Source organism: Oncorhynchus clarkii, unplaced genomic scaffold (assembly GCF_045791955.1).
Source record: "Oncorhynchus clarkii lewisi isolate Uvic-CL-2024 unplaced genomic scaffold, UVic_Ocla_1.0 unplaced_contig_12320_pilon_pilon, whole genome shotgun sequence".
NCBI classification, from domain to species: Eukaryota; Metazoa; Chordata; class Actinopteri; order Salmoniformes; family Salmonidae; genus Oncorhynchus; species Oncorhynchus clarkii.
This window is the reverse complement of record NW_027261085.1, coordinates 223,503-242,500: the sequence shown is the minus strand read 5'-3', so window position 1 is coordinate 242,500 and position 18,998 is coordinate 223,503. Positions and strand designations below refer to the sequence as shown.

General features: G+C 46.3%; 1 protein-coding gene across 14 annotated transcripts in view; it reads right to left on the bottom strand.

Annotated features, from left to right (window-relative positions):
• Nucleotides 1-18,998, bottom strand: part of LOC139404702 (protein PHTF2-like) — a 111,705-nt gene that overhangs the window by 42,399 nt on the left and 50,308 nt on the right. For all 14 annotated transcript variants that reach the window (XM_071147316.1, XM_071147317.1, XM_071147320.1 and 11 more), the window contains exon 2: nt 18,371-18,451. In XM_071147316.1, coding sequence (XP_071003417.1) covers nt 18,371-18,415 — 45 coding nt within the window. In that variant the 5' untranslated portion in view covers nt 18,416-18,451. The remainder of the gene's footprint in view (nt 1-18,370; nt 18,452-18,998) is intronic.

Below are 18,998 nucleotides of genomic sequence, written 5' to 3'. Positions count from 1 at the left end.
TGTGACTCCTCAATGTTTAAACCTGTTGGTCGTCTGGTCTGTGACTCCTCCATGTTTAAACCTGTTGGTCGTCTGGTCTGCGACTCCTCTCTGTCTCCTCGATGTTTAAACCTGTTGGTCGTCTGGTCTCTGTCTCCTCAATGTTTAAACCTGTTGGTCGTCTGGTCTGTGACTCCTCTCTGTCTCCTCAATGTTTAAACCTGTTGGTCGTCTGGACTGTGACTCCTCTCTGTCTCCTCAATGTTTAAACCTGTTGGTCGTCTGGTCTGTGTCTCCTCTCTGTCTCCTCAATGTTTAAACCTGTTGGTCGTCTGGTCTGTGTCTCCTCTCTGTCTCCTCAATGTTTAAACCTGTTGGTCGTCTGGTCTGTGACTCCTCAATGTTTAAACCTGTTGGTCGTCTGGTCTGTGACTCCTCTCTGTCTCCTCAATGTTTAAACCTGTTGGTCGTCTGGACTGTGACTCCTCTCTGTCTCCTCAATGTTTAAACCTGTTGGTCGTCTGGTCTGTGTCTCCTCTCTGTCTCCTCAATGTTTAAACATGTTGGTCGTCTGGTCTGTGTCTCCTCTCTGTCTCCTCAATGTTTAAACCTGTTGGTCTTCTGGTCTGTGACTCCTCAATGTTTAAACCTGTTGGTCGTCTGGTCTGTGACTCCTCTCTGTCTCCTCAATGTTTAAACCTGTTGGTCGTCTGGTCTTTGACTCCTCAATGTTTAAACCTGTTGGTCGTCTGGTCACTCTCTCTCTCACACACACACACACACACACACACACACACACACACACACACACACACACACACACACACACACACACACACACACACACACACACACACACACACACACACACACACACACACACACACACACACACACACACACACACACACACACACACACACACACACACACACACACACACACACACACACACACACACACACACACACACACACACACACACACACACACACACACACACACCATCTTGGGGGTGTTTATCATAGTGTTCCTATCTTCCTCTCCATCACTAAATATGTTGTGAGAAAGTCCTCTTCATCTTCCCTTAGATGCATCCATTTTGGTTCAGATACATTTAGGATGTTAATGCCCTTCCGTCAAAGCTCCACCCTAAGTCAATAGTCTGTTTGGTAAGGAGGGTAAAACTATCAGGTAAGCTGTGACTCTGTCCAGGTAGGTCGGAGAAAGGTTTAGGTGTCAGATAAATGCTCTGCTGAAATGTTAATGTCCGTTGGGGGATTGGGTTAAGGTGGTCAGGTAGGCTTCTCCTGCGTCTCTCCGACGCTCTTCTTTAGTGACAACAGCCGTGTGTGTGTGTGTGTGTGTGTGTGTTCCTCTGCTCCTGTTCATTTAGGGAGAATAGACATGTCACACATGAAACATGACCTTCATCCCCCAGACAGTTAAATCTACTGATATGGCACAGACAGGAAGGGGCTGTGTGTGTCTGTCTGTGTGCATGTTTGGGTGTGTGTGTATATGTCTGTCTCTGTCTGTGTGTGTGTGTGTGTGTGTGTGTGTGTGTGTGTGTGTGTGTGTGTGTATATATAAGTGTGTGTGTGTGTGTATATAAGTGTGTGTGTGTGTGTGTGTATACATATATATGTGTGTGTCTTTACAGCCTGTTAACTACATGGGTCACCCTACTAGCCTCATCTCAAGCCAATGGAAACTCTGCATCTTTCATGAACCTCATCAAACATGCAACAGCCAAGGAGTCCTCAGAGAGAGACAGAATGAAGGAACAAGGAAAGGGGGGGTGAAGACCATGCTTGAAAGAAAAGAGACTGGGGGTGACTAGTCAGAAGAGGAGAGAGTGAACGTGACTAGACTAGAGGAGGAGAGACCGGGGGTGACTAGTCTAGAGGAGGAGAGACCGGGGGTGACTAGTCTAGAGGAGGAGAGACCGGGGGTGACTAGTCTAGAGGAGAGAAAAGAGACCGGGGGTGACTAGTCTAAAGGAGGAGAGACCGGGGGTGACTAGTCTAGAGGAGAAAAAAGAGACCGGGGGTGACTAGTCTAGAGGAGGAGAGACCGGGGGTGACTAGTCTAGAGGAGGAGAGACCGGGGGTGACTAGTCTAGAGGAGAAGAGACCGGGGGTGACTAGTCAAAATCACAGTCTACTTGAACAGAGCAATACTCAATACTCAAATCATGAGGCATCAAAGCCAAAGGAACTGAGTAACATTAAGAAATGCTATAGATGGAGTTTGGAAACCTACCAAAAAACAATTAGGCAACAACAAATTCAATCCCTTTTAGACAATTTCCTGGGTAAAACGTTCCACTGTAATAGTGAAGGTGTAAACTTGGCAGTAGAAAATATTAACCCTATATTTGACCTCTCAGCTTCCCTATCAAATCTAAAAATCTCAAATAGAAAACTGAAGAACATGAACAACAATGACAAATGGTTTGATGAAGAATGCAAAAAAATCTAAGAAAGAAATTGAGAAACCTGTCCAACCAAAAACATAGAGACCCGGAAAACCTGAGTCTACGCCTTCACTATGGTGAATCACTAAAACAATACAGAAATACACTACGGAAAAAGAAGGAACAGCATGTCAGAAATCAGCTCAATGTAATTGAAGAATCCATAGACTAACCACTTCTGGGAAAATTGTAAAACACTAAACAACACGAAGAATTATCTATCCAAAATGGAGATGTATGGGTAAACCACTTCTCCAATATTTTTGGCTCTATAACAAAGAATAAATAGCAAAAACATATACATGATCAAATACAAATCTTAGAATCAACTATTAAAGACTCCCAAAACCACCTGGATTCTCCAATTACATTGAATGAACTACAGGACAAAATAAAAACCCTACAACCCAAAAAGGCCTGTGGTGTTGATGGTATCCTCAATGAAATGATCAAATATACAGACAATAAATTCCAATTGGCTATACTAAAACTCTTTAACATCATCCTTAGCTCTGGCATATTCCCCAATTATTGGAACCAAGGGACTGATCACCCCAATCCACAAAAGTGGAGACAAATTTGACCCCAATAACTACCGTGGGATATGCGTCAACAGCAACCTTGGGAAAATCCTCTGCATTATCATTAACAGCAGACTCATACATTTCTTCAATGAAAACAATGTACTGAGCAAATGTCCAATAGGCTTTTTACCAAACATGAGGGTCTACTATACAAATTGATGGAAAGTGGTGTTGGGGGTAAAACATACGACATTATAAAATCCATGTACACAAACAACAAGTGTGCGGTTAAAATAGGCAAAAAACACACATTTCTTCCCACAGGGTTGTGGGGTGAGACAGGGATGCAGCTTAAGCCCCACCCTCTTCAACATATATATCAACGAATTGGCGCGGGCACTAGAAAAGTCTGCAGCACCCGGCCTCACCCTACTAGAATCTGAAGTCAAATGTCTACTGTTTGCTGATGATCTGGTGCTTCTGTCACCAACCAAGGAGGGCCAACAGCAGCACCTAGATATTCTGCACAAATTCTGCCAGACCTGGGCCCTGACAGTAAATCTCAGTAAGACCAAAATAATGGTGTTCCAAAAAAAGGTCCAGTCGCCAGGACCACGAATACAAATTCCATCTAGACACTGTTGCCCTAGAGCACACAAAAAAACTATACTTCCACAAAGCTGTGAACGATCTGAGAGACAAGGCAAGAAGGGCATTCTATGCCATCAAAAGGATCATAAAATGCAACATACCAATTAGGATCTGGCAAAAAATACTTGAATCAGTCATAGAGCCCATTGCCCTTTATGGTTGTGAGGTCTGGCGTCCGCTCACCATCCAAGAATTCACAAAATGGGACAAACACCAAATTGAGACTCTGCATGAAGAATTCTGCAAAAATTCCTCTGTGTACAACGTAGAACACCAAATAATGCATGCAGAGCAGAATTAGGCCGATACCCGCTAATTATCAAAATCCAGAAAAGAGCAGTTAAATTCTACAACCACCTAAAAGGAAGCGATTCCAAAACCTTCCATAACAAAGCCATCACCTACAGAGAGATGAACCTGGAGAAGAGTCCCCTAAGCATGCTGGTCCTGGGGCTCTGTTCACAAACAGACCCCACAGAGCCCCAGGACAGCAACAGAATTAGACCCAACCAAATCATGAGAAAAACTAAAAGATAGATAATTACTTGACACACATAATTAACAAAAAAACAGAGCAAACTAGAATGCTATTTGGCCCTAAACAGAGAGTACACAGTGGCAGAATACCTGACCACTGTGACTGACCCAAACTTAAGGAAAGCTTTGACTATGTACAGACTCAGTGAGCATAACCTTGCTATTGAGAAAGGCCGCCGTAGGCAGACATGGCTCTCAAGAGAAGACAGGCTATGTGCCCACAAAATGAGGTGGAAACTGAGCTGCACTTCCTAACCTCCTGCCAAATGTATGACCATATTAGAGACACATATTTCCCTCAGATTACACAGATCCACAAAGAATTACAAAACAAATCCAATGTTGATAAACTCCCATATCTACTGGGTGAAATACCACAGTGTGACATCACAGCAGCAAGATGTGACCTGTTGCCACGAGAAAAGGGCAACCAGTGAAGAACAGACACCATTGGAAATAAAACCCATATTTATTTTCCATTTTGTACATGAACTATTTGCACATCATTATAACACTGTATATCGATGTCACATGACATTTGAAATGTCTCTTTTCCTTTGAAACTTGTGAGTGTAATGTTTACGGTTCATTTTTATTGTTTATTTCACTTTTGTATATTATCTACTTCACTTGCTTTGGCAATGTTAACATATGTTTTCCATGCCAATAAAGCCCTTGAATTGAGAGTGAGAGAGAGAGAGAGAGAGAGATGGCAAAAGAGAGAGAGGGGAGGCATACTCCTGCCCTGTGATAGGCTATAATCACTATATGGGTCAACATCTTACATCCTACTTCCTAACAAAGACGACCAAGGAAGTAATACCAAGAGGGCTAAGGAAGTAATACCAAGACACCTAAGGAAGTAATACCAAGAGGACCAAGGAAGTAAAACCAAGAGGACTAAGGAAGTAATACCAAGACACCTAAGGAAGTAATACCAAGAGGACTAAGGAAGTAATACCAAGACACCTAAGGAAGTAATACCAAGAGGACTAAGGAAGTAATACCAAGAGGACTAAGGAAGTAATACCAAGACACCTAAGGAAGTAATACCAAGAGGACCAAGGAAGTAATACCAAGAGGACCAAGGAAGTAATACCAAGACACCTAAGGAAGTAATACCAAGAGGACTAAGGAAGTAATACCAAGACACCTAAGGAAGTAATACCAAGAGGACCAAGGAAGTAATACCAAGAGGACTAAGGAAGTAATACCAAGAGGACTAAGGAAGTAATACCAAGAGGACTAAGGAAGTAATACCAAGAGGACTAAGGAAGTAATACCAAGAGGACTAAGGAAGTAATACCAAGAGGACTAAGGAAGTAATACCAAGAGGACTAAGGAAGTAATACCAAGAGGACTAAGGTAGGAACCTCTTCAAAACAAACATAAATATTACAACCCATCTATGACCTGCAGTAGTGACTGAACACCATCCATCTGTTCTCAGAACAGCCTCCCTATTACATCATCACACTGAATGAGAGACAGAAAAAAATAAGAGCCTCGTTGCCGCACTGCCAGGTTCACCATGACAACCGAGCTGTAGGGAGGATGGGAGGATGATCCTCGCATTGCCATGGCAGCCAGGTTATGTAACAATAGTCTCCACACTGCAGTGGAGGAGGAGGGAGATGTCTCTGTCTGTTATAATGTGGAGGAGGAGGAGGGGGGAGATGTCTGTCTGTTATAATGTGGAGGAGGAGGGGGGAGATGTCTCTGTCTGTTATAATGTGGAGGAGGAGGAGGGAGATGTCTCTGTCTGTTATAATGTGGAGGAGGAGGGGGGAGATGTCTCTGTCTGTTATAATGTGGAGGAGGAGGAGGGAGATGTCTCTGTCTGTTATAATGTGGAGGAGGAGGAGGAGGAGGAGGATGTCTCTGTCTGTTATAATGTGGAGGAGGAGGAGGGGGATGTCTCTGTCTGTTATAATGTGGAGGAGGAGGGGGAGATGTCTGTCTGTTATAATGTGGAGGAGGAGGGGGGAGATGTCTCTGTCTGTTATAATGTGGAGGAGGAGGAGGAGGGAGATGTCTCTGTCTGTTATAATGTGGAGGAGGAGGGGGGAGATGTCTGTCTGTTATAATGTGGAGGAGGAGGAGGAGGAGGAGGATGTCTCTGTCTGTTATAATGTGGAGGAGGAGGAGGAGGAGGAGGATGTCTCTGTCTGTTATAATGTGGAGGAGGAGGAGGGGGATGTCTCTGTCTGTTATAATGTGGAGGAGGAGGGGGAGATGTCTGTCTGTTATAATGTGGAGGAGGAGGGGGGAGATGTCTCTGTCTGTTATAATGTGGAGGAGGAGGGGGGAGATGTCTCTGTCTGTTATAATGTGGAGGAGGAGGAGGGAGATGTCTCTGTCTGTTATAATGTGGAGGAGGAGGGGGAGATGTCTCTGTCTGTTATAATGTGGAGGAGGAGGAGGGAGATGTCTCTGTCTGTTATAATGTGGAGGAGGAGGAGGAGGAGGAGGATGTCTCTGTCTGTTATAATGTGGAGGAGGAGGGGGATGTCTCTGTCTGTTATAATGTGGAGGAGGAGGGGGAGATGTCTGTCTGTTATAATGTGGAGGAGGAGGGGGGAGATGTCTCTGTCTGTTATAATGTGGAGGAGGAGGAGGGAGATGTCTCTGTCTGTTATAATGTGGAGGAGGAGGAGGAGGAGGATGTCTCTGTCTGTTATAATGTGGAGGAGGAGGAGGAGGAGGATGTCTCTGTCTGTTATAATGTGGAGGAGGAGGAGGGGGATGTCTCTGTCTGTTATAATGTGGAGGAGGAGGGGGAGATGTCTGTCTGTTATAATGTGGAGGAGGAGGGGGGAGATGTCTCTGTCTGTTATAATGTGGAGGAGGAGGGGGAGATGTCTCTGTCTGTTATAATGTGGAGGAGGAGGAGGGAGATGTCTCTGTCTGTTATAATGTGGAGGAGGAGGGGGAGATGTCTGTCTGTTATAATGTGGAGGAGGAGGGGGGAGATGTCTCTGTCTGTTATAATGTGGAGGAGGAGGAGGAAGAGGAGGGGGGAGATGTCTCTGTATGTTATAATGTGGAGGAGGATGAGGAGGGGAGATGTCTCTCTCTGTTATAATGTGGAGGAGGAGGAAGAGGGAGATGTCTTTGTATGTTATAATGTGGAGGAGGAGGAAGATGTCTCCTCTCCTCTCTTCCCACAGGGCAGAAAAGACATTAAGAAAGCTAACGTCTGTCTCATTGCACTAAGCCTGCAGCTACAGCTAACAACATGTCATGTGTCAGACAGTGGGGATTCCTCCTTAGTAAAGTCAACGAGACAGTCCAGTGTGTTATGTGTGTGTTAACAGAGTGCTGTAGTCCATTGTGACTCCCCGACCAGCACCTCTGTGTTCTTAAACGACCGAGACTCATTTTGATTGAATGCATTCAGTTAAGCAACTGACTAGGAGGTATCCTCCTTTCCCTTCTCTGACTAGGAGGTATCCTCCTTTCCCTTCTCTGACTAGGAGGTATCCTCCTTTCCCTTCTCTGACTAGGAGGTATCCTCCTTTCCCTTCTCTGACTAGGAGGTATCCTCCTTTCCCTTCTCTGACTAGGAGGTATCCTCCTTTCCCTTCTCTGACTAGGAGGTATCCTCCTTTCCCTTCTCTGACTAGGAGGTATCCTCCTTTCCCTTCTCTGACTAGGAGGTATCCTCCTTTCCCTTCTCTGACTAGGAGGTATCCTCCTTTCCCTTCTCTGACTAGGAGGTATCCTCCTTTCCCTTCTCTGACAGAGGGTATTATGTTCTCACACACACACACACACACACCAGTAGAACTCGTTTTAAAGACAAGGCACATTCCTTGAATCCAAACAACAGATGAAGGAGTGAACGTTGTTATTTTGGAGAATGTCTCAACGACGTCTTTCAGGTTACAAGGTAGTCATTTTTTAATGGGATTTTCTCACCTTTTTCTAACAAAAGGTAATTTGACTGCCAGCAGCTGTTGTGTTGTCATCCAGACAATCTCTCTGAGGCCCCGCATGTCACTACTACTCTGAGGTGAGGTTCACAGTAAACTAGCGTAACCATAGTGATGTGATTCCACTGAAGATCAGATGTACAAAACAAGAAGAAATTCAGCATCTTTACTTTCAAGAAACCAATTTCTCCTCAACTTTTTTCTTAAGGAGAAGTATAAGAAATAATGCACAACCATTTCCAAGAACCTTTTTGGGGAATAGCAACTTGACTTAACTTTCTTCATAAGTCTATAGTGAAGGACAGAAGACATTTCTTCTTAAAGAAGGTTTTGTGAATCCGGGCTGTGATGTCATTGTTGCCATCTCCTTGGCAACACAGTTCATGTCAACACATCAGAGACAATCAGCGCTAACTCAAGGGATAAGACACCTTTCTCTCACCGTTCTCACACTGAACACAAAGACAGGTGACAAACACTAATATCCACATCAGCCTTTCTCTGTTGCTACGGTAACACAAAACAGTGTGGTGATTGAGTCTGTCTATAACAGAACCACACCCTTCCTTACCTGAGACAGACAAAACCCCTCTAATGGTTAAGGTTAACATTGGGCAAACCTGATCCTAGATCTGTGGTTAAGTTAGTTTCTAATGGTTCAGGTTAAGATAGGTAATCCGATGCTAGACAGATAAGTCCAGGGAGAAATTTTTCCACATTTTGTTACGTTACAGCCTTAATCTAAAATTGATTAAATAAATGTTGTTCCTCATCAATCTACACACAATACCCCATAACGACAAAGTGAAAACAGGTTTTTACAAATTGTAGCAAATGTATTAAAATAAAAAAACAGAAATACCTTATATGAGACTCGAAATTAAGCTCAGGTGCATCCTGTTTCCATTGATCATCCTTGAGATGTTTCTACAACTTGATTGGAGTCCACCTGTGGTGAATTCAATTGATTGGACATGACTCGGAAATGCACACACCTGTCTATATAAGGTCCCAGAGTTGAAAGTGCATGTCAGAGCAAAAACCAAGACATGAGGTCGAAGGAATTATTCGTAGAGCTCCGAGACAGGATTGTGTCGAGGCACAGATCTGAGGAAGGGTACCATAACATTTCTGCAGCATTGAATGCCAAAGCGTCACGTCTGGAGGAAACCTAGCACCATCCCTACAGTGAAGCATGGTGGTGGCATGGTGGTGGCAGCAGGATGTTTTCAGTGGCAGGAACTGGGAGACTAGTCAGGATCGAGGGAAAGATGAACGGAGCAAAGTACAGAGAGATCCTTGATGAAAACCTGCTCCAGAGCGCTCAGGACCTCAGACTGGGGCGAAGGTTCAGCTTCCAACAGGACAACGACCCTAAGCACACAGCCAAGACAACACAGGAGTGGCTTCGGGACAAGTCTCAATGTCCTTGAGTGGCCCAGTCAGAGCCCTGACTTGAACCCGATCTAACATCTCTGGAGAGACCTGAAAATAGCTGTGCAGCGACGCTCCCCCTCCAACCTGACAGAGCTGGAGAGGATCTGCAGAGAAGAATGCGAGAAACTCCACAAATGCAGTTGTGCAAAGTTTGTAGCATCATACCCAAGAAGACTTGAGGCTGTAATCACTGCCAAAGATGCTTCAACAAAGTACTGAGTAAAGGGTCTGAATACTTCTGGAAATGCGATATTTTTAAAAAATGTAGAAACATGTCTAAAAACCTGTTTTTGCTTTGTCATTATGGCGTACTGTGTGTAGACTGATGAGGGGAAAGAACTATTTCATCCATTTTAGAATAAGGCTGTATGTGGGGCAATGGCGTAGGAATGTTTTCCTACAACCACAGAGTTGTCAGTCACACCCTAGCTGGCTACACCCTGCAGGGCTTTACGTCTGAGGTAAAACATTTTCCATCCAGAAGAAAATGTCTGTTTGTGCTGCAGCAGAAGGAGCCAGAGACTCATCTGGTATGGAGAGAGACTCGGCTGGAACATCTGGTATGGAGAGAGACTCGGCTGGAACATCTGGTATGGAGAGAGACTCGGCTGGAACATCTGGTATGGAGAGAGACTCGGCTGGAACACTGACACATCTGGTATGGAGAGAGACTCGGCTGGAACACTGACACATCTGGTATGGAGAGAGACTCGGCTGGAACATCTGGTATGGAGAGAGACTCGGCTGGAACACTGACTCATCTGGTATGGAGAGAGACTCGGCTGGAACACTGACACATCTGGTATGGAGAGAGACTCGGCTGGAACACTGACACATCTGGTATGGAGAGAGACTCGGCTGGAACATCTGGTATGGAGAGAGACTCGGCTGGAACATCTGGTATGGAGAGAGACTCGGCTGGAACATTGACTCATCTGGTATGGAGAGAGACTCGGCTGGAACACTGACACATCTGGTATGGAGAGAGACTCGGCTGGAACATCTGGTATGGAGAGAGACTCGGCTGGAACACTGACTCATCTGGTATGGAGAGAGACTCGGCTGGAACACTGACACATCTGGTATGGAGAGAGACTCGGCTGGAACACTGACACATCTGGTATGGAGAGAGACTCGGCTGGAACACTGACACATCTGGTATGGAGAGAGACTCGGCTGGAACACTGACACATCTGGTATGGAGAGAGACTCGGCTGGAACACTGACACATCTGGTATGGAGAGAGACTCGGCTGGAACACTGACACATCTGGTATGGAGAGAGACTCGGCTGGAACACGGACACATCTGGTATGGAGAGAGACTCGGCTGGAACACCGACACATCTGGTATGGAGAGACTCGGCTGGAACACCGACACATCTGGTATGGAGAGAGACTCGGCTGGAACACGGACACATCTGGTATGGAGAGACTCGGCTGGAACACCGACACATCTGGTATGGAGAGAGACTCGGCTGGAACACCGACACATCTGGTATGGAGAGAGACTCAGCTGGAACACCGACACATCTGGTATGGAGAGAGACTCGGCTGGAACATCTGGTATGGAGAGAGACTCGGCTGGAACACCGACACATCTGGTATGGAGAGAGACTCAGCTGGAACACCGACACATCTGGTATGGAGAGAGACTCGGCTGGAACATCTGGTATGGAGAGAGACTCGGCTGGAACATCTGGTATGGAGAGAGACTCGGCTGGAAAACTGACACATCTGGTATGGAGAGAGACTCGGCTGGAACATCTGGTATGGAGAGAGACTCGGCTGGAACACTGACACATCTGGTATGGAGAGAGACTCGGCTGGAACATCTGGTATGGAGAGAGACTCGGCTGGAACACTGACACATCTGGTATGGAGAGAGACTCGGTTGGAACACTGACACATCTGGTATGGAGAGAGACTCGGCTGGAACATCTGGTATGGAGAGAGACTCGGCTGGAACATCTGGTATGGAGAGAGACTCGGCTGGAACATCTGGTATGGAGAGAGACTCGGCTGGAAAACTGACACATCTGGTATGGAGAGAGACTCGGCTGGAACATCTGGTATGGAGAGAGACTCGGCTGGAACACTGACACATCTGGTATGGAGAGAGACTCGGCTGGAACACTGACACATCTGGTATGGAGAGAGACTCGGCTGGAACATCTGGTATGGAGAGAGACTCGGCTGGAACATCTGGTATGGAGAGAGACTCGGCTGGAACACTGACACATCTGGTATGGAGAGAGACTCGGCTGGAACACTGACACATCTGGTATGGAGAGAGACTCGGCTGGAACACTGACACATCTGGAACACTGACACATCTGGTATGGAGAGAGACTCGGCTGGAACATCTGGTATGGAGAGAGACTCGGCTGGAACACTGACACATCTGGTATGGAGAGAGACTCGGCTGGAACACTGACACATCTGGTATGGAGAGAGACTCGGCTGGAACACTGACACATCTGGTATGCAGAGAGACTCGGCTGGAACACTGACACATCTGGTATGGAGAGAGACTCGGCTGGAACATCTGGTATGGAGAGAGACTCGGCTGGAACACTGACACATCTGGTATGGAGAGAGACTCGGCTGGAACACTGACACATCTGGTATGGAGAGAGACTCGGCTGGAACACTGACACATCTGGTATGGAGAGAGACTCGGCTGGAACACCGACACATCTGGTATGGAGAGAGACTCGGCTGGAACACTAACACATCTGGTACGGAGAGAGACTCGGCTGGAAAACTGACTCATCTGGTATGGAGAGAGACTCGGCTGGAACACTGACTCATCTGGTATGGAGAGAGACTCGGCTGGAACACTGACACATCTGGTATGGAGAGAGACTCGGCTGGAACACTGACACATCTGGTATGGAGAGAGACTCGGCTGGAACACTGACACATCTGGTATGGAGAGAGACTCGGCTGGAACACTGACTCATCTGGTATGGAGGAAGTATCGCCTTACTAAACACCCCATAGCAGCACACACACACACACACACACACACACACACACACACACACACACACACACACACACTTTAGGACTAAGAGCTCACAGTGACATATTCTAGATTCTACCAACCTATGGCTGGTTAAAACAGGATGTGGAACAGAACAGAATCAACAAGGGGCTTTTTCTAAAACTGTGACCTCCAGTCTCTCAGTCACAACATCGGCCCACAATAGCACAACACAGCCTACACCCAAACACATTAATTTCAGATGAGTTCCAATGCAACAGCATTCTGCACCTGTGTGAGAGACGGATAGACACCAGCGTATTCCATCACAGCTCGTACAGTGATGTAAGTCTATTATAGACTTCACTAGCTCATGTGACTGGGGCTAAATAAAACCAACTATCCTAAGCAGGCAAGGCTGGACTGGGACGTGTGACATGACTGGCTCCTGTCAGACTGTCCTTTGTTGACTCCTTAATGGTACCCTATTCCCTATGGGGTCTGGTCAAAAGTTGTGCACTATGTAGGGAGTAGGGTGCCATTTGGAACAGATCCATAGCCCAGATCAGGTGAGGGTTAATGAGATCACACTGCAGTGACAGAATGACAGACAGCATTCCGGTCTGGACAGCACCCATCACATTACATAACATAACATACACTCCCCCTTAACAGTCTGGACAGCACCCATCACATAACATAACATTACATACACTCCCCCTTAACAGTCTGGACAGCACCCACCACATAATATAACATACACTCCCCCTTAACAGTGTGGACAGCCCCCATCACATAACATAACATACACTCCACCTTAACAGTCTGGACAGCACCCACCACATAACATAACATACACTCCCCCTTAACAGTGTGGACAGCACCCATCACATAACATAACATACACTCCCACCTTAACAGTGTGGACAGCACCCATCACATAACATAACATACACTCCCACCTTAACAGTGTGGACAGCACCCATCACATAACATAACATACACTCCCACCTTAACAGTGTGGACAGCACCCACCACATAACATAACATACACTCCACTTTAACAGTCTGGACAGCACCCATCACATAACATAACATACACTCCCACCTTAACAGTGTGGACAGCACCCACCACATAACATAACATACACTCCCCCTTAACAGTGTGGACAGCACCCATCACATAACATAACATACACTCCCACCTTAACAGTGTGGACAGCACCCATCACATAACATAACATACACTCCCACCTTAACAGTGTGGACAGCACCCACCACATAACATAACATACACTCCACTTTAACAGTCTGGACAGCACCCACCACATAATATAACATACACTCCCACCTTAGCCTTCTAATAAACTGAGTATAAAAAACATTAAGGACACCTGCTTTTTCCAGAACAGACTGACCAGGTGAATCCAGGTGATATGATATGATATGATCCCTTATTGACGTCAGTGGTTAAATCCACTTCAATCAGTGTAGATGGAGGGGAGGAGACGGGTTAAAGAAGGGAGTTTTAAGCCTTGAGACAATTAAGACTTGGATTGTGTATATGTGCCATTCAGAGGGTGAATAGACAAGACCTAAACAATTAAGTGCCTTGGAACAGCGTATGGTAGTAGGTGCCAGGCGCACCGGTTTGTGTCAAGAACTACAACGCTGCTGGGTTTTTCACGCTGAACAGTTTCCTGTGTATATCAATATTGGTCGACCACCCAAAGGACATCCAGCCAACTTGACACAACTGTGGGAAGCATTGGAGTCAACATGGACCAGCCTCCCTGTGGAGGGGGGTTTATTAGAAACATGTTTTTAATATTTGGTATACTCCGTGTATATCATATCACCCCCGGTCTAGCCCAACTCCTAACCATATATATCACCCTCGTTATAGCCCAACTCCTAACCATATATATCACCCTCGTTATAGCCCAACACCTGACCAGAAACTGTATCACCCCGTAATAGCCCAACGCCTGACCAGAAACTGTATCACCCCCGTAATAGCCCAACGCCTGACCAGAAACTGTATCACCCCCGTAATAGCCCAACGCCTGACCAGAAACTGTATCACCCCGTAATAGCCCAACGCCTGACCAGAAACTGTATCACCCCCGTAATAGCCCAACGCCTGACCAGATATACTGTATCACCCCCATAATAGCCAAACACCTGACCAGATATACTGTATCACCCCCGTAATAGCCCAACACCTGACCAGATATACTGTATCACCCCCGTAATAGCCCAACACCTGACCAGATATACTGTATCACCCCCGTAATAGCCAAACACCTGACCAGATATACTGTATCACCCCCGTAATAGCCCAACACCTGACCAGATATACTGTATCACCCCCGTAATAGCCCAACACCTGACCAGATATACTGTATCACCCCTGTAATAGCCCAACACCTGACCAGATATACTGTATCACCCCCGTAATAGCCCAACACCTGACCAGATATACTGTATCACCCCTGTAATAGCCCAACACCTGACCAGATATACTGTATCACCCCCGTAATAGCCCAACACCTGACCAGATATACTGTATCACCCCCGTAATAGCCCAACACCTGACCAGATATACTGTATCACCCCCGTAATAGCCAAACACCTGACCAGATATACTGTATCACCCCCGTAATAGCCCAACACCTGACCAGATATACTGTATCACCCCCGTAATAGCCAAACACCTGACCAGATATACTGTATCACCCCCGTAATAGCCCAACACCTGACCAGATATACTGTATCACCCCCGTAATAGCCCAACACCTGACCAGATATACTGTATCACCCCCGTAATAGCCAAACACCTGACCAGATATACTGTATCACACCCGTAATAGCCCAACACCTGACCAGATATACTGTATCACCCCCGTAATAGCCAAACACCTGACCAGATATACTGTATCACCCCCGTAATAGCCCAACACCTGACCAGATATACTGTATCACCCCCGTAATAGCCCAACACCTGACCAGATATACTGTATCACCCCCGTAATAGCCAAACACCTGACCAGATATACTGTATCACCCCCGTAATAGCCCAACACCTGACCAGATATACTGTATCACCCCCGTAATAGCCAAACACCTGACCAGATATACTGTATCACCCCCGTAATAGCCCAACACCTGACCAGATATACTGTATCACCCCCGTAATAGCCAAACACCTGACCAGATATACTGTATCACCCCCGTAATAGCCCAACACCTGACAAGGATGTTTCCCCTCTAGGTGTCTGACTGGAAGAGATCGACTCAGAATGAATCAGACATTTGTGCCATTAGAAGCCTGTTCTAAACACATTCAATTCCAGTTTAATGTGAAGCGCAAAGTAGCTATGAAGGAGCTAAGAAAACACAAGATTAAGATACAGGCCGATGGTATTGGAACAGACTAGCGGCCTGTCCAGGGGGTGCACCTGTATCAAGCTGTGTCATGCTACAGAAACAGGAGATGGGCTCCTGCTCCTACGAGCCACTCTCCTAGGAGCAGTCCTCTTCCCATAAACCTCTCCACAGTGAGGGAAGTGAAACGTCTCGTTGTAAAGGGCACAAAGCCACGAGGGGGGAGAGAGAGCGAGAGAAAGAGAGAGAATAACGGAGAGGGATAAGAGAAGGTGAAGAGAAATGGATAGAAAGACAGATCAATGGAAAGTAATAAGGAGAAAGACATAGGTAGAGATCGATAGAGACATTGCTCTCTCTCTCTCTCTCCACGTGTCTCCGTCTTTCTCCTTACTTTCTAACCATTTCTCTTTTCCTTCTCTATGTCTCTCCGTTTCGCTCTCCCTCCCTATGGTCTCTCTCTCTCTGCTGAGTCTGTCTCAGAGGAGGGCTATAGGTTCATGTCATAACATGTTCTGCTAACAGCTAGCAGGGTTGAGTCATTCCCATTCAAACACATTAGGAGTTGTTTGGACCTGACTGGCTAACTGACTGACTGCTCTCTATCATTCTCTACCTGTCCCTCTCTCTGTCTTGTTCTGTCAGTCTGAATCAACACACGAACTCCTCCGAATCAACACACGAACTCCTCCGAAACAATGCACCCCTTCCTCCGAATCAACGCACCACCTCCTCCGAATCAACGCACCACCTCCTCCGAATCAACGCACCACCTCCTCCGAATCAACGCACCACCTCCTCCGAATCAACGCACCACCTCCTCCGAATCAACGCACCACCTCCTCCGAATCAACGCACCACCTCCTCCGAATCAACGCACCACCTCCTCCGAATCAACACACCACCTCCTCCGAATCAACACACCACCTCCTCCGAATCAACACACCACCTCCTCCGAATCAACACTACCTCCTCTGAATCAACACTACCTCCTCTGAATCAACACACTACCTCCTCTGAATCAACACACTACCTCCTCTGAATCAACACACTACCTCCTCTGAATCAACACACTACCTCCTCTGAATCAACACACTACCTCCTCTGAATCAACACACTACCTCCTCTGAATCAACACACTACCTCCTCTGAATCAACACACTACCTCCTCTGAATCAACACACTACCTCCTCTGAATCAACACACTACCTCCTCTGAATCAACACACTACCTCCTCTGAATCAACACACTACCTCCTCTGAATCAACACACTACCTCCTCTGAATCAACCCTACCTCCTCTGAGTCAACTCTACCTCCTCTGAATCAACTCTACCTCCTCTGAATCAACTCTACCTCCTCTGAATCAACTCTACCTCCTCTGAATCAACTCTACCTCCTCTGAATCAACTCTACCTCCTCTGAATCAACACTACCTCCTCTGAATCAACACTACAGCCCTGCTCAGAATAGTTTTCATGATGGTCCTGTATGGGGAGGCTGACAGGTGAACATTAGGGAGCCGTTACACCAGCAGGTTAATAATGCCTGGCTCTTTCACTGCTCTTTACTTCATTGAAAAAATACCAATAGACTCATACAGGCCTTCCCATTTTATCCCTAACTAGTAACAGACAACAGCATACCTTAATCATCTAGCCTGAATAGAAGAAGTTATGCATACAAATAATTAGAGTATTAATGTATCAATCAACTAAAACCCTAATAAATATGTTTCTTGACCAGAATAAAACCGGTTGTGTTTCCAGCCTACTGAGACCCTGGCTGTGGTCTATGATGTAATGTAGACGGTACTGAGCGGTCGGGTCAGCCACAGTGAAGGACGCAGGCAGGACACAGAGAGGTACAACAACAACATTAATAATAGCCTCCATCTGTGTGTCTGTGTGTCTGTCCGCCCAGTACCAGGGATCTGTTACATCAGTGCTGGCCACAGACCTCAGCATAAGGACAGGCTTACGTGTGTTGCTTGGTTACAAAGCCTACAGCTAAAAAAAATGACTTGATGACTCCGGTATTAAAACAGTCATAAAATGACACTGGTCTAAACTCAAACTGAAACGACAGGTAACCCTATCAAAACCACCAACTGTCTGTCAGTCTGTCAGTCTATTAACAGCAGGTAACCCTATCAAAACCACCAACTGTCTGTCAGTCTATTAACAGCAGGTAACCCCTATCAAAACCACCAACTGTCTGTCTATTAACAGCAGGTAACCCTATCAAAACCACCAACTGTCTGTCAGTCTATTAACAGCAGGTAACCCTATCAAAACCACCAACTAACTGTCTCTGTCTCTCTGTCTGTCCGTCTGTCCGTCAACAGTGTGAATTTTCTCTCTCTTCACTCCTCTGAGGTAAAATAGACACGGGATCCTGTTGGAAGGAATCAAGCAATCAAAGGTAAATACAACAGAAACAAGAGGATTCTTACCTTCTTCTGGTACCACACCACAGCATCTCTGACTTTGGACGCCATTTACATGTCAGAGGTCACCAGCTGGGGCATTTTAGGCTGTAAAACGGAGAGAACGAGAGAGAGAGAGAGAGATCAGTCAATGAGGAGTCTGTGTTGCTCCGCATAGCTTTTAAAGCCTCTACCTGCTGGGCAGGTGTGTCATGCTCTGTGACATCACACACACACACACCACACACCACACACCTCATTAATAGTGGGGCGAGCCTTTGAGAAGAACAGGCAGTCTCTCTTGACAGTACCTTGGCTCTCGCGACATATACACACACACACGAAGTAGAGAAGCTAATTAGGAAGCTGGCGGTGCTGTGTTGCTGCCACCATCCTATTCATATTCAATACCAGACACACAGAGCGGTCAGCAGAGGAGCTGGTCTGGTCAGAGCTCAGACTGAGGGGAGTTAAGTCAGTCTCTCTCTCTCAACAGATGGGCTGTTATGTGAAGGGGAGTCAGTCTCGCTCTCTAAACAGATGGGCTGTTCTGTGAAGGGGAGTCAGTCTCTCTCTCTCTAAACAGATGGGCTGTTCTGTGAAGGGGAGTCAGTCTCTCTCTCTCTAAACAGATGGGCTGTTCTGTGAAGGGGAG